Source organism: Gigantopelta aegis, chromosome 3 (assembly GCF_016097555.1).
Source record: "Gigantopelta aegis isolate Gae_Host chromosome 3, Gae_host_genome, whole genome shotgun sequence".
Classification (NCBI taxonomy): Eukaryota; Metazoa; Mollusca; class Gastropoda; order Neomphalida; family Peltospiridae; genus Gigantopelta; species Gigantopelta aegis.
Window position 1 is genome coordinate 86,755,874 of NC_054701.1, and position 27,775 is coordinate 86,783,648.

The 27,775-nt window shown below is 34.6% G+C and overlaps 1 protein-coding gene across 1 annotated transcript; it reads right to left on the bottom strand.

Moving 5' to 3' along the window:
- Positions 1–36: 36 nt before the first annotated feature.
- Positions 37–27,418, bottom strand: LOC121369243 (probable serine/threonine-protein kinase tsuA). Its single transcript, XM_041494198.1, has 9 exons — positions 27,347–27,418; positions 20,754–20,802; positions 19,060–19,236; positions 18,226–18,406; positions 13,452–13,521; positions 12,980–13,112; positions 12,279–12,361; positions 11,734–11,810; positions 37–9,091 (listed from the first exon to the last, which is right to left on the bottom strand). The coding sequence occupies exons 2-9, from the start codon at positions 20,774–20,776 to the stop codon at positions 7,514–7,516; spliced, it is 2,322 nt and encodes a 773-aa protein (XP_041350132.1). The 5' UTR covers positions 20,777–20,802; positions 27,347–27,418; the 3' UTR covers positions 37–7,513.
- Positions 27,419–27,775: the final 357 nt, after the last annotated feature.

Here is a 27,775-nt window from a genome sequence, read left to right on the forward strand (position 1 = left end):
AGATGAATTATGAAAAACAAAACAAAAAACCATGAAGTTCCTCAATTGTTTTATGGCGAGTGTAATTTAAATAACATTTGGTAGATAATGAGTAAATAGACATTTAGCAGCTCATCTCCCAGCATTTGGTCCAGACACATCTTTTAAGCAAAGGTGGACTCGGTTATCAGGCAGTGGAAATCTTTTCTACAGTATATCATAACAATCAACAAATTCACTTGCTTACCATCACATATCAACATATTCATTCATTCAATTTGCCTAATACCAACATTCTAAAGCACTAAAACCTATACAACAACTAAGCACCATGTGCACTGTATGAATTACACTACAAGAGTTAACATTCTAAAATGACACTAGCAAACACCACAAAACACTATAGCAATAATATTCTTTCCATAATTGTTAGTTGGGACTATAAAGCAGTCAGTTTTATGGGTGTTTTTTTTTCTTCAGAAATGGACAAATCTTTGTTTAATTTTTAAATTTAATACCTCATAAATCAATTATCTATTTAACCAAATATTGTAAAAAAAAAAATATTTTGAAAAAACTACAAATAAAATATGGAAACTTACAATTTACAATTAATATACTGAGTGAAATTATATGTATTAACAAGGATACAACAGATGAACTTCTGTTCTACAATCCACAATTTTGGAGGGAAAACAAATTGATGGCCAAGTACATCCAAGATACATTTTCTAACATGAAAATACAGCATAGGTTACTGAATTAGTTTTTGCCGACTAAACATGCATAATTAAAAGTGTGCGGAAGAGTATGTGAAACTGAACATGCATAATTAAAAGTGTGCGGAAGAGTATGTGAAACTGAACATGCATAATTAAAAGTTTGCGGAAGAGTATGTGAAACTGAACATGCATAATTAAAAGTGTGCGGAAGAGTATGTGAAACTGAACATGCAGACAAGTACAACTACCATCACTCATTTTAAATGATTAATTTCATAATAAATTATTACACAACTACCACAAAAACATTTTAAGAACTGGCCCGAGGTAGAATTGCAAAAACATAAATATCAATTTATATAAAATAAATGTAGAAAAGGAAAAAGGATGTATACTAACACAAAATGTACCGGTATTTATAAAAATTGAAATGTAAATATAAAAATAGTTTTATATTAAAATGTGAAGTAAAAATTTATTACACCATGTTTTAGGGTTTTTTAAAGTTATACTGAGATTTTTGGTTCAGTGTTGATCAATTTATACAAGACGTTACACTGACTAATTTCATAAATTAAAAAGAGGAAAAACAAAAACATTTTTATGTCACAAATATGAACAAAACATACCACAAATTGTCTATTCAATTTATACACCAGCAAAAGGTGGATACAATTTTACATATTTTATCACAAAAACACCATGACTCCAATGTACTCCATTGACAAACAACAATGGAGCGGGACATAATGATAAATTAGAAGGGTTCTCCAATGACTAATTAAATACACAAATATCGAACCGAGTAAGCTACAAGTCACCCAAAGGGTCATATTAAAGGGACTGTCCTGAATTTGCTGCCATTGAAACATGTTTACGACCAACAGTCTTTCTGGCCACTAGAATGACATATTAAAGATATTTTCCCATGTAGAATATCAGTGTCTGTATAAACAAGCCGTTTGTTGTCGTCCTAATGTTTGTAGTACCAGCAGCCTAAACTAGCTTTTACAGTACAAGAATTTTGTATGTACTAAACCAATATATATCCGAAAGAAAATCAAATATTACCATATGACTGCAAACACATTAGATATACAAACACTGGTATTCTAGAATTAAATTTTTGTTATCACAAAGGCTGTTAAATAGAAACATCTTACAATGGCTGCAAACCTTTAAAATGAAGGTTCATAATGTTAAAAGGCAAATAAGACTGGTGTTCTTTGGACACAAAACGCCTAGAATTAATCTTTGTGTTAAATATAATTCACTTGTACACACACACACACACACACACACACACACACACACACACACACACATGTAACCGGGTGTTTTAAACTACATTCACTACACACATACCATTTTAAAACACTGTTTACAAAGTTTTATTCTCTCAGGTTATACTTGTGCTGGCTTCTTCGATTTCCTGCTTTCTCTGAATAAACCCTAAACTCCTGCTGAGTTGTTCTTGTTTTCCTGTATACAACCATTCGGTAACACACACACACACACACACACACACACAAACACACACACAAAGAATTAGGTATATTTGCGTTAAAACCACTTGGAAACTTAATACACATAAAAACAAGTTTGATTATAAAAGAGAACTAATTTACCTGAATATCAGTGAACAAAAAGGAATGTTAAAATAATCTTTAAAAACCCTGCTAGAAAGAAAATGATTAAATTGTCCACCACTAAAAAGTACTTAAAAGGTTCAAAATTGGCAGTGATCAGTTAACAAATGCTGCTGAAAATACTCAATACGCTTCCTGACAACCAACTTCACAAGCCGCTTTTTCTATTCATCTTATTTTAGACAGTATGTTTTACACACACACGTATCTGGTTTAGAGATATTCTCTTCTACACAGATATATAAAAAAGGGCCATGAAAAACTTCCAGTTTTGAGAGAATTCCAGTTTTGAAAGGTTTCACTCTCTGTGTGTGTGTGTGTGTGTGTGTGTGTGTGTGTGTGGATGGATGAATATAAATCCTCATTTTAAGCGTGATAAAATAAAACATGAACTTTATCCATGTTTGTCTCACAACTTCTGTGATGTTGTTAAAACTTGTGACTAATTTCTTGAACTACTTTACACGAACTAGCAGTATCAATCTCTTGCTATTCCACAAAATGAATTTCGAACATTGATCCTGTTGCCACTTTTACATGTAAATGTATTTAACACTTGGAACAAATACAGCGGTTTCCTGTTACCATAGACATTGACCAAATGACTGGAAGAAAAAGTCAAATCTGGTTATCTTCTTTGCATCAGTGTGCAGTCATATAATAAATAATGAGATTTAAAAATTATAGTATCCAACACAAATAATTTGTTTAAATCTGACAGATGCAAAGGGAAATAACTCTTTAGTGATTTGTCTATTGTTATTTCAGTATTTCTCAAATATAGTATTTAATATATCCGATATGATTTCTTTTTCACTTGGGGGGAGGGGGTAGTGATAAAATCCCCAATTTTTCTAAACCCCACCCTCCAAGCAATACAAATACTTGTATTGTAAAACATATATCATATATACCAGTATACATTGTATATAATATGTAATATAACAGTCAAGAATAAGAATGAACAGAGATTCTGTAAATATTGCCTTGATGATTATTTCAAACTACATTGGGACATATCATGATGCATACATAAACAATACTACATAACATCTCATGTAGTATGACTGGTGCCTCAGCAAATCATTATGCTATCAAGCACAGATCTTTTCACAAAAATCTAAAACTTAAGTACACAAATTGCTGTACATGAATATGTCAACAGGATTTACATGCTGAAGTAGCATTTGCATTGTAACAATTTGTCAGTTCATACAACAATTTGTAAGTTTTGTTTTCATAGCCATACATGTATTTGTACGACATACCACTAGCCATCACAGTTGTGTATCAGTAGAAGATAATGCATGTCTCGGTCACTATACTGTGAATCAGTAGAAGATAACAATGTATGTCTCAGTCACTGTACTGTGTATCAGTAGAAGATAACTGTATTGGTAGAAGATAACAATGTATGTCTCAATCACTGTACTGTGTATCAGTAGAAGATAACACTGTAGACGATAATAATGTATGTCTTGGTAACTATACTGTTAATCAGTAAACGATAATAATGTATGTCTTGCTAACTATACTGTTAATCAGTAAACGATAATAATGTATGTCTTGGTCACTATACTGTGAATCAGTAAACGATAATAATGTATGTCTTGGTCACTGTACTGTGAATCAGTAGAAGATAATAATGTAGGTCTTGGTAACTATACTGTTAATCAGTAAACGATAATAATGTATGTCTCGGTCACTATACTGTGAATCAGTAGAAGATAATAATGTATGTCTCGGTCACTATACTGTTAATCAGTAAACGATAATAATGTATGTCTCGGTCACTATACTGTTAATCAGTAAACGATAATAATGTATGTCCTGGTCACTATACTGTGAATCAATAGAAGATAATAATGTATGTCTCGGTCACTATACTGTGAATCAGTAGAAGATAATAATGTATGTCTCGGTCACTATACTGTGAATCAGTAAAAGATAATAATGTATGTATTGGTCACTGTACTGTGAATCAGTAGAAGATAATAATGTATGTCTCGGTCACTATACTGTTAATCAGTAAACGATAATAATGTATGTCTCGGTCACTATACTGTGAATCAGTAAACGATAATAATGTATGTCTTGCTAACTATACTGTTAATCAGTAAATGATAATAATGTATGTCTCGGTCACTGTACTGTGAATCAGTAGAAGATAATAATGTATGTCTTGGTAACTATACTGTTAATCAGTAAACGATAATAATGTATGTCTCGGTCACTGTACTGTGAATCAGAAGAAGATAACAATGTATGTCTCAGTCACTGTACTGTGTATCAGTAGAAGATAATAATGTATGTCTCAATCACTGTACTGTGAATCAGTAGAAGATAACACTGTAATGGTAGAAGATAACAATGTATGTCTTGGTCACTGTACTGTGTATCAGTAGAAGATAACTGTATCGGTAGAAGATAACAATGTATGTCTCAGTCACTGTACTGTGTATCAGTAGAAGATAACTATCGGTAGAAGATAACAATGTATGTCTCAATCACTGTACTGTGTATCAGTAGAAGATAATAATGTATGTCTCAATCACTGTACTGTGAATCAGTAGAAGATAACACTGTAATGGTAGAAGATAATGTATGTCTTGGTCACTGTACTGTGAATCAGTAGAAGATAACAATGTATGTCTCAGTCACTGTACTGTTTATCAGTAGAAGATAACTGTATCAGTAGAAGATAACAATATATAATATGTCTCAATCACTGTACTGTGTATCAGTAGAAGAGAACACTGTATCGGTAGAAGATAATAATGTATGTCTCAATCACTGTACTGTGAATCAGTAGAAGATAACACTGTAATGGTAGAAGATAACAATGTAAGTCTCGGTCACTGTGCTGTGAATCAATTAAAGATAACAATGTATGTCTCAGTCATTGTACTGTGAATCAGTAGAAGATAATAATGTATGTCTTGGTCACTGTACTGTGAATATGTAGAAGATAACAACGTATGTCTCAGATACTGTATTGTGAATGAGTAGAAAATAATAATGTATGTCTCGGTCACTGTACTAAACCATACCAATTTGAATAATGAAGACTAGATAAACAAGGTCATCAGTGACATCACTACCTCTTCCAGCTGACTAGCAATTACACCCATACACTAACCACAGATATTAGACCTTGTAAAATACAGGTATAGCCTTTTTACTGTTAATTTACACAAAAAAGGTACACACCTTGGAAACAACAGATAGGGTCAGCAACTGCATTAATTATGATCACAAAATCATGATTCATATCCTACAGAGGCAGCATGTATTTTCACATAGACAAGTGTGTGGTTTTTTACCACAAATAGTAATCCAGTTTGTCTTATTAATTATTATTACATGTATTTAATTTAACAAAATAAACAACTGACAATGTTTATCTTAAAGCTGTTATAAGCAACATTCACAAGTTTGATAAACTGCATGGTACGTTATTTCACACAAATTGTCATTCAGTTCATGTGTCGGTTACACAATTTTACATTCATATGAACCACCAATCGGTCATGTGGTGAACCACCATTATAACGGTGCATTTGTTAAAAATCCAAGAATGTTCTCAACTTATCAGTAGTCAAACTGAAACATACTACCTTATTGTAAAACATTTTGTTTAAAATACACTTTGGATGTCACTGTATAACGGAATAACTATACAATTGGTTACCTAGATAAAAAACCCTGTGAAAAACATCCTGATTTCTTAAGAGTTTATAAATACAGTCCCCTGAAAGTATCACATACCAGAGATATGCAAGTACACAAATAAACAACAGTAATACATGAAATTGAGATCAATTCACAAACATTACAACATTTGGTTACTTATAACTTTCTATCTGTCCTGGATGGAGGTCTCTAGTGTTGGAGAAAGTTATGCCCTGGACAGATGCACTTTAACATCTTTTGCATATAGTAATTTCTGTGCCACCAGACCAACAATTTGATACAGGTCCAGGTCTCTATTAACGTACCCATATCCTATTTAAGGTTCAGGCACGTCCATCCCAAGTCCGGTCTCTGTCAAGGCCAGTGGCTGACTGTCCCAACCAGGTTCACAACTCTATTAACGTAGCCATATCCTATTTAAGGTTCAGGAACGTCCATCCCATGTCCGGTCCATGTCGAGGACAGTGGCTGACTGTCCCAACCAGGTTCAGAACTCTATCAACGTGTCCATATCCCATTTAAGGTTCAGGCACGTCCATCCAAAGTCCGGTCTCTGTCAGGGCCAGTGGCCTGCTTTGGGACAGAATATTTGATACAGAGTCTGACCGGTTTCATTATTTTCTTAGGCTGCCTAACATAACCACTCAATTATAGATGCATATACATACTGTCAAATACACTGTAATTCACTCTTTGGTTAATGGTCCTGTAGCTAGAGTTTTAAGCATGTGGACCAACAAGCTATCAATTAAAAATCAACAATTGCATACAGCAGTACAAAAATTGCCTTTACAAGCATCTACTTTTCTAAATATATGTTCATTAGTAGGCAAAAGGATTTGAGTGTCAGCGTCTAATGCAGCCTCCAACACCGGCTACTATCCATACTTATAGTTAAAGATTCTTTACTGCACTCAGTAGCTAAAGCAACCTATTTTTCACAAACAGCCTCTTAAAAGGCATTGTTGTTACGGCAACAAACTACCTCAACTCCAAACTCCAAACTCCAAAAACGAATCACTGTTTTAAGTACAGACAGTATCTACTCAAACAACATCCATTGCTCCAACAATAATTTCTTCTAATCGCAAGAGCCAAATTAAAACAAGTCAAAACAAGTACACAACACCATGAACAGTACATCAAATTACATTTCAGAAATTACATCATAAATAGTATAATTAACCGCATTTAAAAGGCATATAACAACATAAAATTATTCTTAACTGATTTTTTTAACCTAAAATGGATGGCACAGCCATAAAAACAGCATAAGAAAAAGTGTAAAAATCGACCCCAAAAATAATGGATAGAAGTATACTTTTTGTTCCTCTTTAAAAAAAAACTCAGTTTATATTGTCCTGGTCCTGTTATATTGAGAAGAAAAGTTATTGCTATAATGTATGTACCATTTGTCATGAGATGAAATATGTCAATTTCAATGGTTGCTGATTTCAACTATTGCTAATTTCAATTGCTGTTCTTGTTCATGGCACAGTCATAGCCTTGGTCCTGTGGTTCGGATTTCACTGTAAATGGTAGTTGTGTGGGGGAGTGTGGTTGCTGCTGCTGCTGCTGCTGCTGTGGTTGCTGACTGCTATTTTGTCCTGGCTGCTCCTGTCCACGACTTGGCTGACTGCAGCTCATGGTACAGTCAAAACCCTGCTCCTTTGGTTCAGTTTTGACCCTGAAACCTAGCTGTTGCTGATGCTGTTGCATCTGAGGCACAAAAGCCTGCTGGTTTGGGGTCTGTTCTACCAAAGGCTGCATATGCGTTAACGGTGGCGGCTCTTGCTGATTTTGGTTTGTTTGTGTCGGAGATCGGTGCTGCAGCTGCAGCTGCTGCTGCTGTGGAAGCTGATCATGTGATGGAGACGTCTGCCCTTGTAACTTTTCTACAACACTAGACGGACCACTCAAGGCACATTCATAACCACTCTCCCTTGGTTCTGATTTCACTACCGACATTTCAGTCTGCTCTTTCTGTGCTTGATGCATCTGAGGGAAATATCCATGCTGATTCTGGTTCTGCTGGAAAGACTGATGCTGTTGTTGCATGTGCTGTAATGGAGGCGGGGGTTGGTTCTGTGTCAAACATTGTTGTTGCTGCTGCTGCTGCTGTGGTTGCTTCTGAATCTCCTGTTGTTTTATATGACATGAGTTGTTAGCTGGAACATTTTCATAACCCGTACTCTGTGGCTCTGCTTTAACAGTTGGCAATGGCATCTGAGATGGCTGTTGATGGGCAGGAGCCGGTTGCTGCATGTTCTGTTGTCCTGGGAAACCAGGAAACCCAGCATTCGGATGACCGTGTGGCAGCATCTGGTTCATTGTTAGGTTCTGGTAGAATGGGTGTCCACCAAATTGCTGCCAGTTTGGTCCATTACTAAACTGCATTCCCTGAGACTGTTCTGGAAGTAATGGAGTTTGCAGCTGTTGCAGAAACGATCCCTGTGAGAAAAACTGCTGCATAGGTTGCAGTGTGTGCAGATCACTGTTCTGATAGAAAGTGACACCGTTCCCCGAGGTACTGCAGTTGGCAGTTGTGTGGGGAACACCAACACCTGAAGATTGTGTAGACAAGCCATTTGCCTGTGCATAGTTCATATCTAGAACATTTTTATATACACTTTTGGCATGTGAGTGTGCTGCCGATGCAGCAGTTGAAACATGATTGTCAACAGCAGACATCTGACCATAATCAGCAGGATTGAAACCATTTTCCTGTTTCACTGCCGGCCACATCGAACCCTGACTAGCTGCAGCATTCTCAGCAAGCACCGGTGCTTTGGAAGGGGTTGATTTCTTCTTCTTCTTCTTACTAACTGGAGGCTGTGGATTATTATCACCTTCCACAGGTTCAACTTTCTCTACTTTGAACACTTTCAGCTCAAGATCGGGAAACGTCACTTCGGAATCGTCAGCAAGTTGAATGTCTCCTCGCATGTGGTCGCGAAGTTTCTTCAACGCTGTGAAAAACGGCAGCTTGTCAACTGCTCGTGGGAGCTGGGCACATCGAGCACTGGACGATGGCATCACATACACAACCTGACAAGGAAGGAAGCAAGAAATGTAGTATTTAACGATACACAAAAAATATTTTTATTTGCAGTTATATGGCTTGTCACTTATGGTTAACAGTGTAAAAAACATAATGGTATCGCTCGAGGTTTGCAGACTCTCCTTTCAAATTCACCTGTGAAGGACATTTTCACAGATACAACAAATATAACCCACACACAAAATAGTGGTATGGCCAGGCCATACCTCTGTGAAAAGTGGTACGGCCATCGCCATACCATCTGCACCGCCCCTATTTAAGGTTTGTTTTGTTTAATGACACCACTAGAGCACATTGATTTATTAATCCTCAGCTACTGGAAGTCAATATAGTTTAAGATTATACAGATAAGAGAGGAAACCCACTAACATTACTTCTTGGGCTACTTGTTTTTATTAGCTGCAAGTGACCCAACCTGAAAACACCACAGCTGTATTATCCACAGTGTTCTCGCTGCTCCATTTAAGCAGGGCGCCCCGCCCCACTATTCCATTTTGCCGCCCTCATTTCACGTTCCCCGCCCTCCTTTATTTTTGAGCGCCCTCCTTTATTTTTGATCGCCCCTCTTTATTTTCCAGCACCCATCTCCGCTATTTCCAAATGCACATTTTTTCCACACAAAAAACAACGATCAGTCTGCACACTGAACATCAAAGGAAACAAGCCGCGTTGTGTACGAAAAAGCAATTTACGACAGTTACCGCAACGTAATTTAACAGTATTTTTAACAGCCTCTATTTTGTCCAATATCTGTATCCATTTGTATGTTTGATACACACAATAAAAGTTATATTTTATGTAAGCAATGAAAACATTTTATTTTTTACAGATTCGGCAATCTCCGATTGAAAAAAAAAACACTCTTATTTGGCGCCAAATTTGTCACGTGATCAGAACGGTCATTCTGTCTTTTGTTTCCACTAACTATCGTTTGATATTTTGTCCTCTGTTGCAGATATAATTGGTTGAAACTGTTGATTTTTACTTTCTGTTATTCTGTTTATTAAGCAGATCTTTATAAAATATTGTAAACTTTTGATTTTGAGGGGATATGAACGCTTATAAAAACAACGGAAGTGGTAGTGTTTATCATTAAAATCATTTATCTTGAGTGCCAAATAATATATACACCGCCTTTACAAAAACGAAACTACTTTTTATCAGCTGGCGATATTTTATCACAGCGATCGATTCATTCGATGAAGATGGAAATAACAAAAATGAATCTGACATTAGGAGATCACTTTACAAACATCTTTATTGTTTTTCGTATATCTTGAAATCTTTATTAAAAATAATAATATTAAAACTTTGATCGGTCCAGCAAAACCGGAACTGCCCGTGAATGTCAGACCGATATCATTCAGTTAAAAGTTTTTTTTATAAACCCCTTTGCACTTTTTTGTAGGCAAAATAAGGAGTATGTCATTTCTCAAAGTCTACCAACACACAGCAATATGATAACCAAACTACTCGTCCCCCCCCCCCCCCCCCCCTTTTTGTTTTTTACTCTACGTTTATTTTTTTATAACTTTTTAAGGGTGTGGTGCCGACCGGCCGCCCTCCTTTAATTTTCACCCAGAGAGAACACTGATCCACATTGTTTACAATAACTCATTATGTAATTATTGTATTGTTTAATGTTATCTTGTTATGATAAACAATTCACAAACATTCTATAAATGTTTAAAAGCACTTCAGCTCATGTGATAATCTACATGTATGTTAGTAGTTGTTGGTTAGAAGATTTAACACTCATTAACGTGAATTCCATTTCTATGTGTATTGTGAAGAAAACACGTTTGTGATTGGGGGGGAAATATAAAAACTTATGCAATATTTATGTATGCTGTAATTTGCATTGGCAGTATGGAAAAACACCAGAAGTGAAACAAACATAAGGGTATGTTTTACAACCCAGAAAATGAAACCTGGTGTTACCTTTCATGGAACAGTGTTTTAGAACACAGCAAGCTGGTGCCTAATCCTTTTTTTGTTTATGCAATAAAATAAATTTTCAATCAAATAACAGCAGAAGTGTCACTAGTTACTGTTTTGAAAAGTAGTCAGTCAGGTTAAGTGTAACAGAGGCACATGTCAGTGTTATTAATTTTATTCTATGATTATTTTCTAAGGAGCATACCCTTTGTGTCAAAAAAAGAAAGATCTGATATACACCTTTTATGGAACTCAGCATTCAATGAAAAATAATTTAGGCCATCCGGCCTTCACACAAAAATATGGGAGGTAACTCTCAGGTATTATGCATTCAGCAATTGTCGCTTAATAAATAAACTCTCTAAGTTACTTCATGGGTGTCCGATACCAATGAATACATCCAAGATGTTCCAAATAATTGGTAAACAATTTATTATTTAATTAATTCGCCCTTCTCCACAAAGATGATTTTAATTGTTAAAGGAGCTCTTACAACTACCGTACGGTTGCTTTGTGGATCGGCTGTAAAGTTTACACGTGCCAGTTGTAACAGTTATCATAAGTCACTACAATTAACCTTAGCTACAGTTCTTTCGTGGAACAGGGCACTGGTTAACAATACAGATTTAAGTTTTAAGTGAAGAGATGAAATGTGACGCAATAATTTATACTTTATTAGTTTACAACTTACTGTATTTGATCCCTCTAAAACTGCGGGCTGTTTTCCAAAATAGAAATTCTTGTGACCCAAGAACACTTCATAAATGCCTAAAGTGAAAAAACACAATAATAAAATTAAAAATCCACACTTCAATTGATCTAAAAGAAAACAGTAAAATAAGGAAAATCAGAACAGAACACTATTCTATATCAAACATTTCATCTCAAACAACTGTCTAACAAAAACTAAAACATAAGTACTTGATGACATAATATTTATTAACAATAGATGTAGTGATGAAAAGAAAATTGTTTTTCATATTTGATTCATACAATTAATTATATTTATCATTTCCAAAATCAGAATTTTACTGAATTATCTAAGCACAGTATCATTTCACTCTGTCGATAAACATTAATGAAATAAATTGAGTTTAGTATATTGTACAACAATCTTTATATTATCACAATGCTTCTATTGAAAATGATTATATAACTGCTACATTTTTCAATAAAAAAGAGCAATGGTTAGAATATCATAATAATGCTACAAGCCAAAAAGATGACAATTTTTACCTTTTCCATTGAAAACAGCAATCTTTGGTTTGTATTTGATAAGCTTTGATTTTAATATCTCTGCTCCCTCCTTTATTTCCTCCCTACAAAAGTTTAAAACAATAATAATAAAGGAATGGCAAAGCTATGGCTCAATTCCAACAACAAAAATTCATGTCTTTAAGCAACAATAAATATTTACCATGACATGCAAATAGGCCATAATAGTTTATTTCCCTTGCTATAAGCTAATACTAAAAGCAAATGCAAAATACTTCAAACAAATGCAAATAATAAAATGCACCATTGACCTCGTAATTTCCTATATCAGACCGATATTATTTGAGGTGTATCTTAAGTTAACCATAATTATCACCTCCAACACCAAAATGTATGAATTGCAGCGAAAAATCAGTCTATATAATTACTTATTTTTGAGAAATTAAGTCAGGTTATTAACTATTAATGCAAAATGTTGCACTTTTAATAATAGAGATATGATACCCATTTAGAAATATAAGCTGAAATGATCTTTAAAAAGCTGAAACTGTATACCAGACGTAAATTTTTAACATTCCAGATCAATCCAATCTACTTTGTAAAAGCTATTTTATGGACAGAAAACTGAAATATGATAAAAAGCTAAAAAATAAAGTCACATCCCGATGATAACTACTTTCAGTTTATCTGCCTAGTGTCAAGTAGTGAACAGCTGAGCTTACTTCTTGAGATCAGCACTTCCTCGCGTGGTTCTACCCACTATATTTGTAAAACCAATTCCAAAATCCAGTAACTGGGCATCGTCATAAGCATTCATGGGTTCTGGGATCATACCAGAGAGATACAAACATTTCCCTAGAAAATTAAAAATAAACTCTAATCCACTGTTGTACATATTTAAACATATCTATTCACATTTAAAGTTAATTGCCTAATCAAATGTACACATTCAAGCTCAAAATATTTTTTCTTCTCTATTAAGAAACACACCAATTAAGCTTATTCTCACAATATTAATTTTAAAACAGCATATCATTTTTGTATATATTTTTTTTTAAACATTTGGTAATTCTGACTTGTAGTTATCAGAGGAAACCTGCTACATTTTTCCATTAGCAGCAAGAGATCTTTTATATGCACTTTCCCACAGACAGGAAAGGACCTGTTCTTTAATGAATATGAAAGACATCTTACAAAAATGATTCCCTGGACCAGCATAGTGATGACCAACATAGGCAGCAAATAAACCGGGATTGATACCAATCTGAAAAGAATTAATGTTTGTTTTGTTTAATGACACCACTAGAGCATATTCATTAATTAATCGTTGATTATTGGATGTCAAACATTTGTTAATTCTGACATACAGATTTAGAGGAAACCCCTATTGTTTTGTATTAGCAGCAAGAGACCTTTTATATGTACTTTCCCCACAGACAGAACATTAAAAAAAATCAACGGTTTTGCATAAATGTCATACCAATCATTCACATTTTAATTAAAACTATTCTAAAATAAAATTTTAGTATACTGTTAATACTTTATTGCAAGTACTTCATAATTTATTTAAGTATATATTATAACAGAAACATAACTGGGCTACATTTCTGTAATACTATTAGGTACCGGCAGGCCACTGCAATTAGCATGAGAATTACGTAAAGCATGGCCAAATACCTAAAAATAGGTCAACTTTAACCCAGATTATCTCATTTATAAAAACAAGTAATAAGTTTATTTTTAACTTCACATAAAACGTCTTTGAATACCCTGTCTATACATGCATTATACATGATGATTTCGTTTTGGGAAAGTATTGTAAAATAGCAATATAAAACATGCATAATGGCCATTTAGTGGTTTTCCCGGCCATTGTTTTAATCTGTCCAAGTGAAACAGCCAGAGGTAATCGGCGTTTTAACCAAATCACTATGTGATGTATATATGTTACAGTCAATCTGTGAAACCAGTCATTACGCGTAATGCCTAAACAAATCAGTCATTTCGTGAAGTGCCTGTGATCACCAGGCGATACGCGAAATGACTGAAAATTCCAGGCATTTCACGAAATGACTGATAATCATGGCCAACCATTACGCAAAATGACTAAAGTGATTCAAGTCTTATTTTTGACACTTGTATACAGGCTTTTGGTCTTAAATATTGATAAAATCACATTTTAAGAACAAACAAGGATAAGTATATTGACTATACGATTTAAAAATACTACTTAATATTAATTATTATTCAACTTTTGCTATGACTTTCATCTCTATAAAACTAAACATGTTTCTGGAGTTTACTCATAAGTTCTTCTGTTGCAACCAGTACATGGCAGAGTCCTTTGAAGATAAATTTAAAACTAAGCCTTACAAAAAGTATGAAGTTTGTAGAAAAGTGCTAATTCCAAAAGATGCATATTTCACAATGCTAGAAGATCTTAAAACAGCAGCAGCTGATAGTGGAACAAAGAGCAGACATACCAATATGTTACTATAATGATTTGACACGGACTACTTGGTAACATTCAACCTCATATTCATGTACAACTTCTGAAATGATTTGATTTGAGTTTAAATAAAGCGTTACATTAGGACTTGAGTGGTGTGGTATTATAGATAGCACTTTAGTCATTTTGCGTAATGGCTGGCCATGATTTTCAGTCATTTCGTGAAATGCCTGGAATTTTCAGTCATTTCGCGTATTGCCTAGTGGTCACAGGCACTTCGCGAAATGACCGATTTGTTTAGGCATTACGCGTAATGACTGGTTTCACAGATTGACTGTAACATATACACTGAACTAGGTCATGTCATTACCATATTAAGGAGAAGATGACAAGCTTTCAATACGTATCTAATTTGCTTTGATTTTTTAAAATATTTATTTATTTATTTACATTTTTAAAAAAACTCGTGATTTGGATCAATAAATTCGATATAAGCATACAAAATAATACATATAAACTAGGTATCAAATTAAAGCTGGAAATTCCTACTTTCGTTTGGTATACGAAACTATGCATGTAAAGCTATCCTCACTTTGCGCTTTGCAAAAGAAAAGGGGAACCCCATTTGTGAAAAAATGGCAGCGCCCATGGAAGACATGGATGTCGACGAAAAAACTATTCCATCGAGATTTCAGTCTATGCTACTTAAGTATTTAAAATTATTGATGCAATCGTTCACGGAATTGTTTGTTAACATGTTGCAATATATGTGTCGTTATTAATTATCTTTTAAATGATAATATTGATGATTGAATTGGAACAGGTGTATAAATATGTAAATACATTTGCTATCGTCAATGTGGCCCATCAATTTATTTTTTTCGCGGCACGAGTAATGAGCTATTCGTTCAACTGTGTTAAATTGCTAACGTGAAATGGTCATTAGAACATAATGTGCATAAAACTAGTACATAAAATTGTGTTTTATTGCTAATTAAATTGTTGAAGCGGCATGAACCTACGAGTTCGCTACATTGGTCACGTGACCGTAATACAAGCTTTTGATTGGTTGAAACAAAATCTGGTATTAATCGCTATTAAAAAACACTTCTATTAATTATAATTTATAGCTTATATTGAAATCGTTCATTATATTATTAATACTGTTTTATGCATTGTTTTATATTTACTTACACTGCAGTTGTTTTTCTTTTGTTAAAGGGGCAGCACATTAATATAATTATGATATATTATAAAACCAATACCTTTTTGTTTTAAAATATAAAGATTATGGCAAGAATTATATAGCCAGCCACACACACACACACACACACACACACACAGACACACACACACACACACACACACACACACACACACACATATATAATTATTATTTTTGTTATTTCTATTTTTCTTTCTTTAATTTTTTTTTACTTTTTTCCCAAAGAAAATTTATAACATATTTAAAACTCCATGTTTAGGTTATAGTTTTTAGGTTATATAGTCATTTGTTAGCAACAGGATTTTATTGTTCAATAGTCTAGACATAATGTTTTTTTGTTTTTTTTAATGTTAATTATGATAGAACAAATTACACAAACATATTTGTAAAAAAATGTTTATCCATTATTCAGGTATGCAAACCATAATTGCAAGCAGATTTCGGTTTTTCAGTCAAGGAACTTGGGTCGGTGTATTCTACAGTCTATTCGACAAAGTGGACCTGATTATTTCATTGGCCAAGTGATTGACCTGTCATCCACAAAGTCTGGAAGAGTCCCCTTTTTGGAAAAATGTGGACTAAAAAAAAAATCTTTTCCGATTGACATTGACACAGTCTCAGCAGACTATGTTTTCAGTTCTGGTTTTGATGTGATGACAAAAAATGGACGAACCTGGAGTATTACCAGTTTTGAGAACGTTGAAAAACTGTTTCAACAATATGTTGAGCTTTACTGTTAAGAGCAGGACTGAATGATGAAATGCTTAATTTGTTTCTAATTTTAAACAATGCTGTGCTATTAAGTTGTATGCTTCATCATTTAAGACTAATGGTCTGATAACCAAACAATTAACAAAATCATTCTAAATACGTGAAAAGACCACTTATTTTTAATATTTAATATTCCTGTTCCTGGTAAATGTGTTTCATAGTGACTTTTAGTAACAAGCATCAAGTGACTGTTTGTTATAACATATGTAAGACAGGACAGTGCAACATGCATTGATAGTTTTATTTCTGCATGAGAAATTGTTTTTTTGCTAATAGTTCATCACTAATGGCTTCATCGCTACAGTCGAGTTATCGCTTTGACAACGGATACACTGCTCAAAGTTCAAGGAGTGTACTATATGTGTAACAATCTTGGAGCAATGAGTTTAACACCCAAGAGAGTGTTATGTTGGCACTTTCACCATGCAAAATCTTAGGAAGATATCTTCAATAGTTTTAGAGTGAGATCCAGTTGAAAACTGCCGAAATATGACATTTTAGTGGTAAAATGTTCCGCATTATATTTTTAACATTATGTCAATATACCAGATAATATAGTTAAACCAATGAGTTTAACACACATAATAGCATTTTTAAAGTATTTTCACCATGCAAAATTTCAGGAAGATATCTCCAACAGTTTTAGAGAGAGATCCATTTGAAAATTGCTTAAATAAGCCATTTTGGCGTGAAAAATTTCCGCGCTACATTTTTAACATTTTGTTATGTTTAAGAGCTTGTAACTTCATAAAGTACATTCCCAAACACTTGAAAAAAAATAGGCTTGTACTATAGAAGCAGTTGTATATATATTATGATTCTTTGGATATGTAATTCTATTACTTTATGAATTATGATTATGCAAAAATGACCCCAAGGCCAATTATTGTTGATTTTTGGTGCATATTTTCCCGTTTTCACACAAATAATAAACTATGAAAATAGTAATCAAATTAAGACATTCTTACAAAATTGAATGGAGATTATTACATATATTTTAAAATTAAGTAAACTTTTTATGTCATTCCATATCATTTTGTGATATTTATTCCAAAAAGGGCACGCCTATAACGTAAAACTGTTCTCGACGCTTGCGAAATGACTAAAATGGACATATTTCAAAAACTAATAAAGATATTGTAAAAACTCTTTTTGTTCTGTGTTTGTATTCTTCCATACTATAAGAATAATGTATTGTAATTTTAATTTTGTATGCTGGTATCTAATACTATTAAGTTAGTTTTCAGATAAAAAATGTTTTATATTTTTTGTATATACAAAAACATCATTATTCCATTTTAATTATTAAATAAAACCCAATTACATTTTAACAGTTATCCCAATTAGCACAATGTGTGTCTTGAACACAGAATAATATCATTTTCAAAAACTAAATATTTCATACATTTTTAAGTAAACACAATTCGAAGCATCTCTTAACTAATGTCTTCTATTTTACATGTAGTTTTATTCATTTTGAATCCTGCACTCTAAACAGACAATAATTCTTTTATTAAACCTACAATGACAATATCAAGATTTTCTGCCAGGTGGTCGGGGAGAGTCCTTTTAACGACATCCTCTTCTGGCATTCCGTTGAACCTGTCTCGTTTCTTCCTCACTGTCAGATGTTCTGTGATCTTTTGCTGCTTCAGGTTTTTCTTGTCTGTGCCATCACCTTCAGTTTTGATCGTTACACTTTCCCTGTAAGAAAAACAAGATCTATCACTAAAGTCCATTGTCATATCATCTATAGGATGAAAGGCAACGCACAGAAAAAAATACAAAAGTGCTTAGTGTTTTCCTTAGAAATTTGGCAATGCATGGTAGACTAAACAGTTTTGGTCCATTTTCAGGGGTGTTTTTTTCAATAAAGACAAACAAAAATTAATTTAAATTAAAAACAGCAATATCTTCTTTCATATGAATGACAAAATATTATAATTATATAGCAGGAAAATTTACAGACTGGAAGAGCTATGCAGTAATAATTAAATATTGTGTTCTAAAAAGTAAGGATCTTGTTAGTGCCTACATGAACATATAACACTGCAATTGTTAAACATATATACTGACTTTTCAAAACTGGCCGACAGGTCTGATGGCCCCGATTATAAAAGTTATTGGGATAAAAAGAAAGAAAGAAGAAATGTGATTTGTGTATGTGTGTGTGGTGGTTGTGGTGGGGGGACTGACTCTACCACTGACCATAACAGACCAAGTTACCTGTGTATACATCCACCTAACCAAGACATAAATCAATATAAAACTATACATGCAAACCACATGAGCAGGTGGAAATTTTTATTTTACACCTGTCTGACTTCATATCAGTTATGAGAGACTCATGATCTTACTTCGCTTTCTTCTTCTTTTTGGACGGTTTTGCTGGTTTCTTCCCTGCAGTATTTACCACTTGTGGATCCATTCCAAACTGATCTACCAGTCCCACTGGCTTCTGGTCAATGCAACCCATTTGAGAATTCATCATCTGCTGTCCATATGACTGGTAATGCTGCATTTGAGGGAAAAACCTAAAAATATATATCTATTATTAACATCTGCCGCTGCTAGTACAAACATGTATGATGAGATTGGTAAAAATGTTTGCAATTTAAACTTAATTGGGATTTTTATCTAAGGCCAATGAATGAAAAGAAAGAAAGACATGTTTTATTTAATGACGCAGTCAACACATTTCATTTACGGTTATATGGTGTCAGGCATATGGTTAAGGACAATATAGATATTGAGAGAGGAAACCCACTGTCGCCACTTCATGGGCTACTCTTTCCAATTAGCAGCAAGGGATCTTTTACATGCACCATCCCACAGACAGGGTAGTACATACCATGGCCTTTGATATACCAGTTGTGATGCACTAGCTGGAACGAGAAATAGGCCAATGGGCCTACCAACGAGGATCGATCCCACACTGACCGCACATCGAACGAACGCTGTACCACTGGGCTATGTCCTGCCCCACCAATGAATGATACAATGCACCATTGTGAAATTACATGTAATTTATCAGAACAGACATAATTACTGAATTTTTTAAACATCAAACTGGGAATTTTCAGTGACTCTTGCTTTTGAGAAGGGGTCCATGTTCGGTACCACAGAATGCCTTGATAAATCCCTGACATATCTGTCATAATGCAACTTCAGTCCAATGCAGAGCTAGCTCTGCCACTCACCAAATTCACCAATTGCGAATTTTATTTTAATTTGGCAAAAAAAATTCAAGTAATCATTGATGTTTTATTGGAAAATAACTGGGTTTTGCTTTTTTTTTTAAAGATAATTTGGCGAAATGTTCTGCTCACCCAGAGCTAGCCCTGTGATGTTTTCAAAGATACAATTTATCAATATTCTAGACAGATGCTTGTATTTTTCTGATGTAAATAAAAGGAAAGAAATAACTGTTTACTGACACCCCAGCACATTTTAAACTAGAGGTATTTTACGTATAATGAACAAAGGTAGATTTGAAAGCAAGCTACATGTACAGTGAAACCTCTGTAAACCAGAATTCCCCCAAAACCGGACATTTTCATGGTCCCTTTTTAAATATATGTGCAGAAGAGAACCTCTGTAAACCAGATACCTCTTAAAACCAGACTTTTTACTTGGTTCCGAGCCTGTCCATTTTAGAGGAGTTTCATTGTATATAAACATATACCTGACCTTCAAATAAATATTCAAACCTCAGAAAATGAACATGCAACATCCTTGATAATAAATCACATTATATAATATCAAGAAGGAAGGAAACGCACTCAACACATTTTAATTATGGTTATATGCACCATTCCACAGACAAGATAGTACATACTTTGCTATACCAGTTGTGGAGCACTAGCTGGAATCAGAAATAATCCAACTGGCCCACCGATGGGAACCAATCCTAGATCAATCGTGCATCAAGCGAGCGAGATACCACTGAGCTACGTCCCGCCCCATAATATCAAGAAAAAACCCAAACCTACATACATGGTACATCATTACACGCAGGTACAATAAAAGGTATACCCAAGTTAAAACTTACATGCTTTGGTTGCTTCCATCCATTATACAATGGAAAGGAGAAGCTGAACCTGAAATATAAAAAATAAGACTTGTCATTTAATTGCACTCTCAACAGGATTAATGGCAGAAGCATACAAGTGACCCATCTGAGCAGTTGGAGAATGTGTATTATTTAAAAATAACTTTCACCACTGTTGCTTTATCTTCATATTTAGTGAATGGTATTTATATTTAGTGAATGGTATTTATTGACCAAGTATGTAAAAAGAACTCAATTTACGTTTACCGTGCTATGCACTCTATTCACTATAAATTATAATTGCTGGTATTTTATTTTATTTTTCATAAGCATAGGCCCTAATCTAAGCAGTAAAATGGAGTGTTTTTTCACCAAAGGTAGGATCAAGTATGAAGTAATTAACAGTAATGAGAAGTTCAAGTCGCTTTAATATTTAATTAGTATGTACCTAATCGGATTTAAAAAACTCAATATACATCAAAACACAAACTTCAGTGCAATAGCTTTTTCACTGGACCATGCACTGTGTAAAAAGACATGTTACAGACAATATGTGAAATCAATCAGCCAATGAAATAACCAAATATATAATTATAATTTGGTAATTATAAACTACATTTCTAAATAATATACATTAAACAATGTATTAATCAGAGAAAAGTTCATGGTGATCAGGGTTCACATTTTGCTATGGCATTGACAGCAAGTGCTGTGATCAATGCCCTACCTGGTTTGTCCCTGTGCCCTACCCATACATCCTAAGTTGTATATGTATCCCTAATTGCAAAAATAATATTACAAATTTGCAAAAGAAATGAAAGTTTGGCCAAAACAATTTTGCGAAAGTTTCTTTGTTTTTGCAACTAAACACCCTTGTACTAAGTCATAGCAATGTACAAAATTAACATGGGAATACCAGCCCCCACCAGTTATTATGCCCAAGGACCAGTTAAAATATTCAAAAACAATAAGTAATCGGCTACAAAAGGCTGATTAAATTTCCAGCTAGACCATGTCAAATTTCCGTGAGTAACTTTATGTCAATGTCAAACACAACATTTTTTAATTGTACAAAAATAATTTCTTGAAGTGTACCCTTATAACCAACATTTTACCGCACAAACATACAAAATTAACTGACACAAGTATGTTTATACAGCTAATTGGTCTTTTCGTTGTCTTGCTGTGACATGTGATTTTAACATGCATGTGTATCGCTGTCAACTCGGGAGTCTGGCAGTTCAGATTCGTCATAGTTGCATTATGTAATCCAGTGGGAAGACATTTTACAATTCAGAGGTGTTATTAGAATTAAATTGGATAATTTTTTTTTTTTATATGGCAACAATGAATGTCAATACACAGCCTATTGAATTAGCGGCAACACGCTTCGTAGCCATTACAATGACAACAAACATTATAATAACACGTCATTTTATAAACTCCATGTGCTTTTTTAACAATATAAATAGGCTATCCCACAATTCTCACTTCGGCAAAGGTTAAACAGTCGGGACAATTCGGCCTGTTACATTCTCGGAAATCGAAAGTAGTCGACATTTTCCGAATGAGATAAAAAAGGCAGAGTTACTTCCCTTCTGTTATTTTGACAAAAGAGGATCGATTTTTTTTTTTATGCTTACAAAAATGTCATTTAACAGGAGAAACTGTCTCCCGCACAGGAGCAAGGAGATGTGATCAAATACCAGGAGACTCCCGCAGAATCCGGGAGGGTTGACAGGTCTGGTCCTTGGCTTTTGAAAAACAAAGGCGAGTGAAAAATCGCACACCTCAAAACACTTAGTCGAGTGAAAAATTGCAATCATCAAAATGCTACGGCAAGTGAAAATCAAACATTAATTTATGAAGTAATTGGTACATGTAAATGCAGAGACATATGTTGCAAAAATGAACCAATAAACCAATAATGTTTTCTTCAAATTTTATGTTGTTTGGTTCATTAGTTCATTCTTTTCTCTTTCAGGAGTAGTACTATAGAAATATAAATATGACATGTATACACTGATGCAGACAATTTCATATTTTAATTACAATATGTAATATTCAGATAATTTGATGCACACAATTATATACATACTTTTTTAGTGTTAGATGGTTTGATGAATGTGCAGCTAAACATAGGAATAGGAATCAACTTGTCTTGAATTTCATTATCATGTACAACGAACATGATTAGGATAGTTGGGATGGGAAAAACCCACTGGTTCCGAGGAGGTGGTTCATGAACTACAATCCAAGCATCTCAGGTGTGCACTACCGACTCATATTATTAAAACATTTTTTAAATAACTCGTGAAACGCAGGCCAACAATTACTTCCAACTGATAGTGTTGGTTAGGATATTGACATTCACATGGTATTTTTAGTTCAACAATTACGCAACCAGTCTCCCTCCCTCAACATTTTGTAACATGTCATTTGACCTACCGCTACAAGTTACGAACGGCTCTGACAGCGTTATGTGATTGATCTAGAACGCCCCCAATGTTGCTGATAAAAAATATACAAACTCTGACAAAATCTGTCATTACAAAGGATTTTATTCCAAACATGGGATGCCATAATAAAGATAATAAAAAAAACCCCTTAATTTTAGACACCATCATCAATGCATAATACATTGTCAAGTAGACCAGCGTGTGCGTGCAGAATTCCAAGAGTAAAAATAATCTGACCCCGATAGCTGTGATTGGTCAATATGCCACATGGTACTGCGCATCAAATCATGTTCCAGTTACATGGTCTGTGACTTTCTAATAGACAAAACAAATATTAAATAGTCCCACTAGATGTAATAATCATGGGAAATTAAATTTCAGTTCCGTGATTTTACTGACATGGTACCAGAAACAATCATTTCCGTGAAATCCGAGTTACTGAACTAATGTTGTTTTATCAGGTAGTGTTTGATCAGTCACAGCTGGTTTTCAAAAACCAACTTAATAAAATCAAAATAAAGATGTAATACAATAACAAAACATTTTTAAAATCTTTATAATCCTTGCAATCTAAAGCCCTGACATTTCAATTATGGTTTATATATATATATATAATATATATATCAGGGTTTAAGCAGTCATTCGCCAAATTGCCAAATGCGAATTAATATTGAATTTGGCGAAAATGTCATTATCACATCGCCAAAAAGCTAATTCGAAAATCCTGTTTCATTATCTTCCGCTATTTGTTTTTGAGGAGTATTTGTTAATACATTAAAACGCACACAGGTCGGAAATAAGTTTACAAGTCGGAAATAACAACTTCCGAGTAAATGCGAATGCAGCATTAGTCTCGCTATTTATTTGTACATCTACTTTGCGCATGCTTGTTTTGAGCCAGCTCGTAACCAGCTTTAGTTTTATCAATCAGAATAGCTCGCTCCTTTTCGCTTCCTCCATGTTGCCGATGTCACATGATTTCGTGCGTGCAGAAAAAGCCGACATATATATATAGTCAAACATGTGTTTGCAAACGTAACAACAGTCAACGATATAGTCAGGGGTGATTCGAATATGAACTGTTTTTGTCTATATTTTCTCTGGACATTTTTGTGAATAGCCTGATATTGCATTGTTCGTTCGAACCCCCCCCCCCCCCCCCCCCCCATCCCCAGTCTATGTCCCAAAGATACTAATATACACACATCAAACAATCACTTTGCCAAGCGTGTAGACAATACTAGCTAGCCAAGTTCAATATCCTGTCAAATAATGTCAAATCGGAATATAAATCCGGACATCAGAGGTAATCAGTTTCACGGTTATTACCGGGTTGTGTTGGACGAGAGTCACAAACGTTATTTGTTTACATATTTAACAATAGCTAACACATTAAAACTAAAACAATGTTATTTGGTACATCACCATCGTCATCATCAGGTGTTGCGTTTCTTGCACTGATTATTGTCAATAATGTTGTAATCGGTCGCGGTCTCGCACGTTTCCAAATAATCGTCCAAACTGGCATAAATGGCAATTGGTACATACAGTTTGCTTAATGGAATGTCGTCGTCCGAGTCATTTTCAGTCTGGTTCTGGCTGGCCATCGGGTTATGTGAACTCTGCGTGTTGGAAACAGTTCTTAATTGTGGTCGGCATTACATTTCCCCATGCCTGATTAACCAAGCGTAAAGCATCGAGCACACTTACCTTCAGGTCTTGTTTTTCATCATAGGCTTTCAGTTGACGCATAATTACCAGCTTGCGGTAATGAACTTTGAGGTGGTGAATAACACCTTGATCTATAAGCTGTTTAATGATGCTAAACTTTGCACTGTTTTTATAAATGGTGCATATTTTTTGTTACATGTGCCGATTAATTTATCTTTAGTAGTTGAGTAAACCCTATATGAATTGCAGCGGCATGTTAAAACAGTTGTTGGCAATACCTGTATGACACGAATTACTTTGTTAAATGAAAACAACATTGGAACAGCTATCATTACTAAGAACAATATTATTAGTTTGTAACAGGTTCGGATCCAGGGGGGGGGGGGGGGGGGGGGGGGGGGGGCTGAGGAGTTAGCCTTCAAACTGGCATCTCCCTTTCATAAACGCCTGGACCAGCTCCAGTTTAATGCAATGTATACAGTGCTCTTTATTACTTAAGAAAAATTTAGGGAAGAACAAAAATGACAAATAAAAGCGATAGTCATAGCAGGTAATTTTTGTTATAATTCGAGAAAAACCCAACAAAGTGTACCATGGTTCATACAGACCTGGTGAACAGAAATTCCAGTACTTTTCAAGTACTTTTCAAGTATATTTTTCAGTTTTTCAAGTAGTCTTTGGCACAATGTTACAAGCAGTTTAACACACACACATCACTAGTTAACTACAGCTGACCGTTTCTCAGCACACATTTACATTGACCCAATTCTCGTATGATGGATTGGTCTCCACTTGAGGTTGTAGACACAATGGCCCCGTTTTTCATTCATATTCATGAGACACTGATAATCCCTATATTCAACAAACTGCCGCCATTTTCTAGATGCGGTGGGAACGACTGATTACCTGTCTCGCTCATAAACTGATTCAACTATTAGTAATGCGCTGTTTCCAGTAGACAGCAGCCTAGTCTACTTTAATCTTCACACTGTGGTGCATATAGCAAGCACAACAAGGACTTGTATGCCAGTCTATCTATATGGGCAGCAACACATATCACTTCCGGGTTTTGATTACGACAAATACCCAAGAAATACGTCAGCAAATACTTATTATTTTTCCAGATTTTAATCAGTAAGAGAGACATTCTGCTTGTAAAAAAAAATTCAAGTACATTTCGGCAATTTTCAAGTAGTTTTTAATGAAATTCCAGTACTTTTCCAGGACCTTTTCTGAATTTGCAAAATTCCAGTACTTTTCAAGTACTACGTCAAAATTCCAGGACTTTTCAAGGCCTGTGCGAACCCTGTGTACCTAGGGACACCAAAATGTGCTCGACATAAGCCTGGTAAGTACTCGAGGTTAGCGTGCTCGAGATAACAGTGCTCAATTTGGTAATATTACATAGGGAAAATGCCGGTACCCTCAATGGACCTCGAGATATGTTGGGTACTCGAGGTTACCAAGGTCGAGATACCAACGTTTGACTATATACATGTATATATATAATATATAATATATATATATATATATTATAAATATGGCATCAGACATATACATGTATGGTTAAGGAAATCTTGAGGAAGTCAGCTGACACCATATAATGGGCTACTCCTGATTAGCAGCAGCCAAAACATCTTTAATATGTAGACATGATAGTATAGAAAGAAAGAAAGACATGCTTTATTTAACGACGCACTCAACACATTTTATTTATGGTTAAGGACCACACATATATTTAGAGAGGAAACCCGCTGTCGCCACTTCATGGGCTACTCTTTCCGATTAGCAGCAAGGGATCTTTTATATGCACCATCTCACAGACAGGGTAGTACATACCATGGCCTTTGCTATACCAGTTGTAGTGCACTGGCTGGAAGGAGAAATAGCCCAATGGGTCCACCGACGGGGATCGATCCTAAACCGACCACTGTTACACTGTGTACATACAATATGCATGGTGATTGTATTACTGTATAATTACATAATTTTATATTGAAACTACATTTACATTCATGAGGACCAATGAATGAGCCTTTTGTTGTATTCTTTCAAGTGAACTACCTTATTACGATATTGCTTGTGAAATATTCATAAAATATTTGGCTATTTGGTTTAAGGACAGGCTTTGCCTCTGCAGCTATTATAAAGTCTGCTGCTCAAATGAATTCTGATGAATTTCCCATTTTTATGGATGATGATGCAGTGTTTTTGGTATGATTCACATATCCAGTGTTTATTTGAATTACCAATTAAATACAAAAGAAAACAATGCGTCAAGAACATTCCTTTTACGACCATGACGATCACAATGGACGGACGAATAGTCTAACCATTTCAAAATGTCCATCACACCAAATTCGTTTAGCTAAGAAATAATGCAACCATTTCACCCACTTTGGAGTTCAGCAAAAAGAGAAGCGAGCACAATACAAATAAACAAAAATCTAGCAAGAAATATACCTAAGAGATGGCGAATAAATGTGATTGATCAACTTATTCAGCAAGTGCTCCCATTTTTGTTGCAGGTTTTCCGAACAGGAATAATTGTGTAAACTGAACTTTGATTGGTTGATGAGAGTGATTAATCCAATCAACGTTCGTAGCACATTTCCTATACTTTTTTCTCGCTGACATTGCGCATGTGCAGAAAATAAAATGTCTGCGTTAACAAGTGGAAAGGTTTAACCAGAGACCTTCTATTACACTATGAATAAAACACAAATACCATGCATTTTAACAGAACAATTAGACGAATTATACAGGCATGGCCAGGAAAAAAAACTTTTGGAATGTACAGATTTCTTCCACTTTTCTTCGTTTTAGGAGCAACTCTTGAATTTTCAATGATAAATTGGAGAGTTGGAGAAATTAATTTTTGTAAGTCGTTGC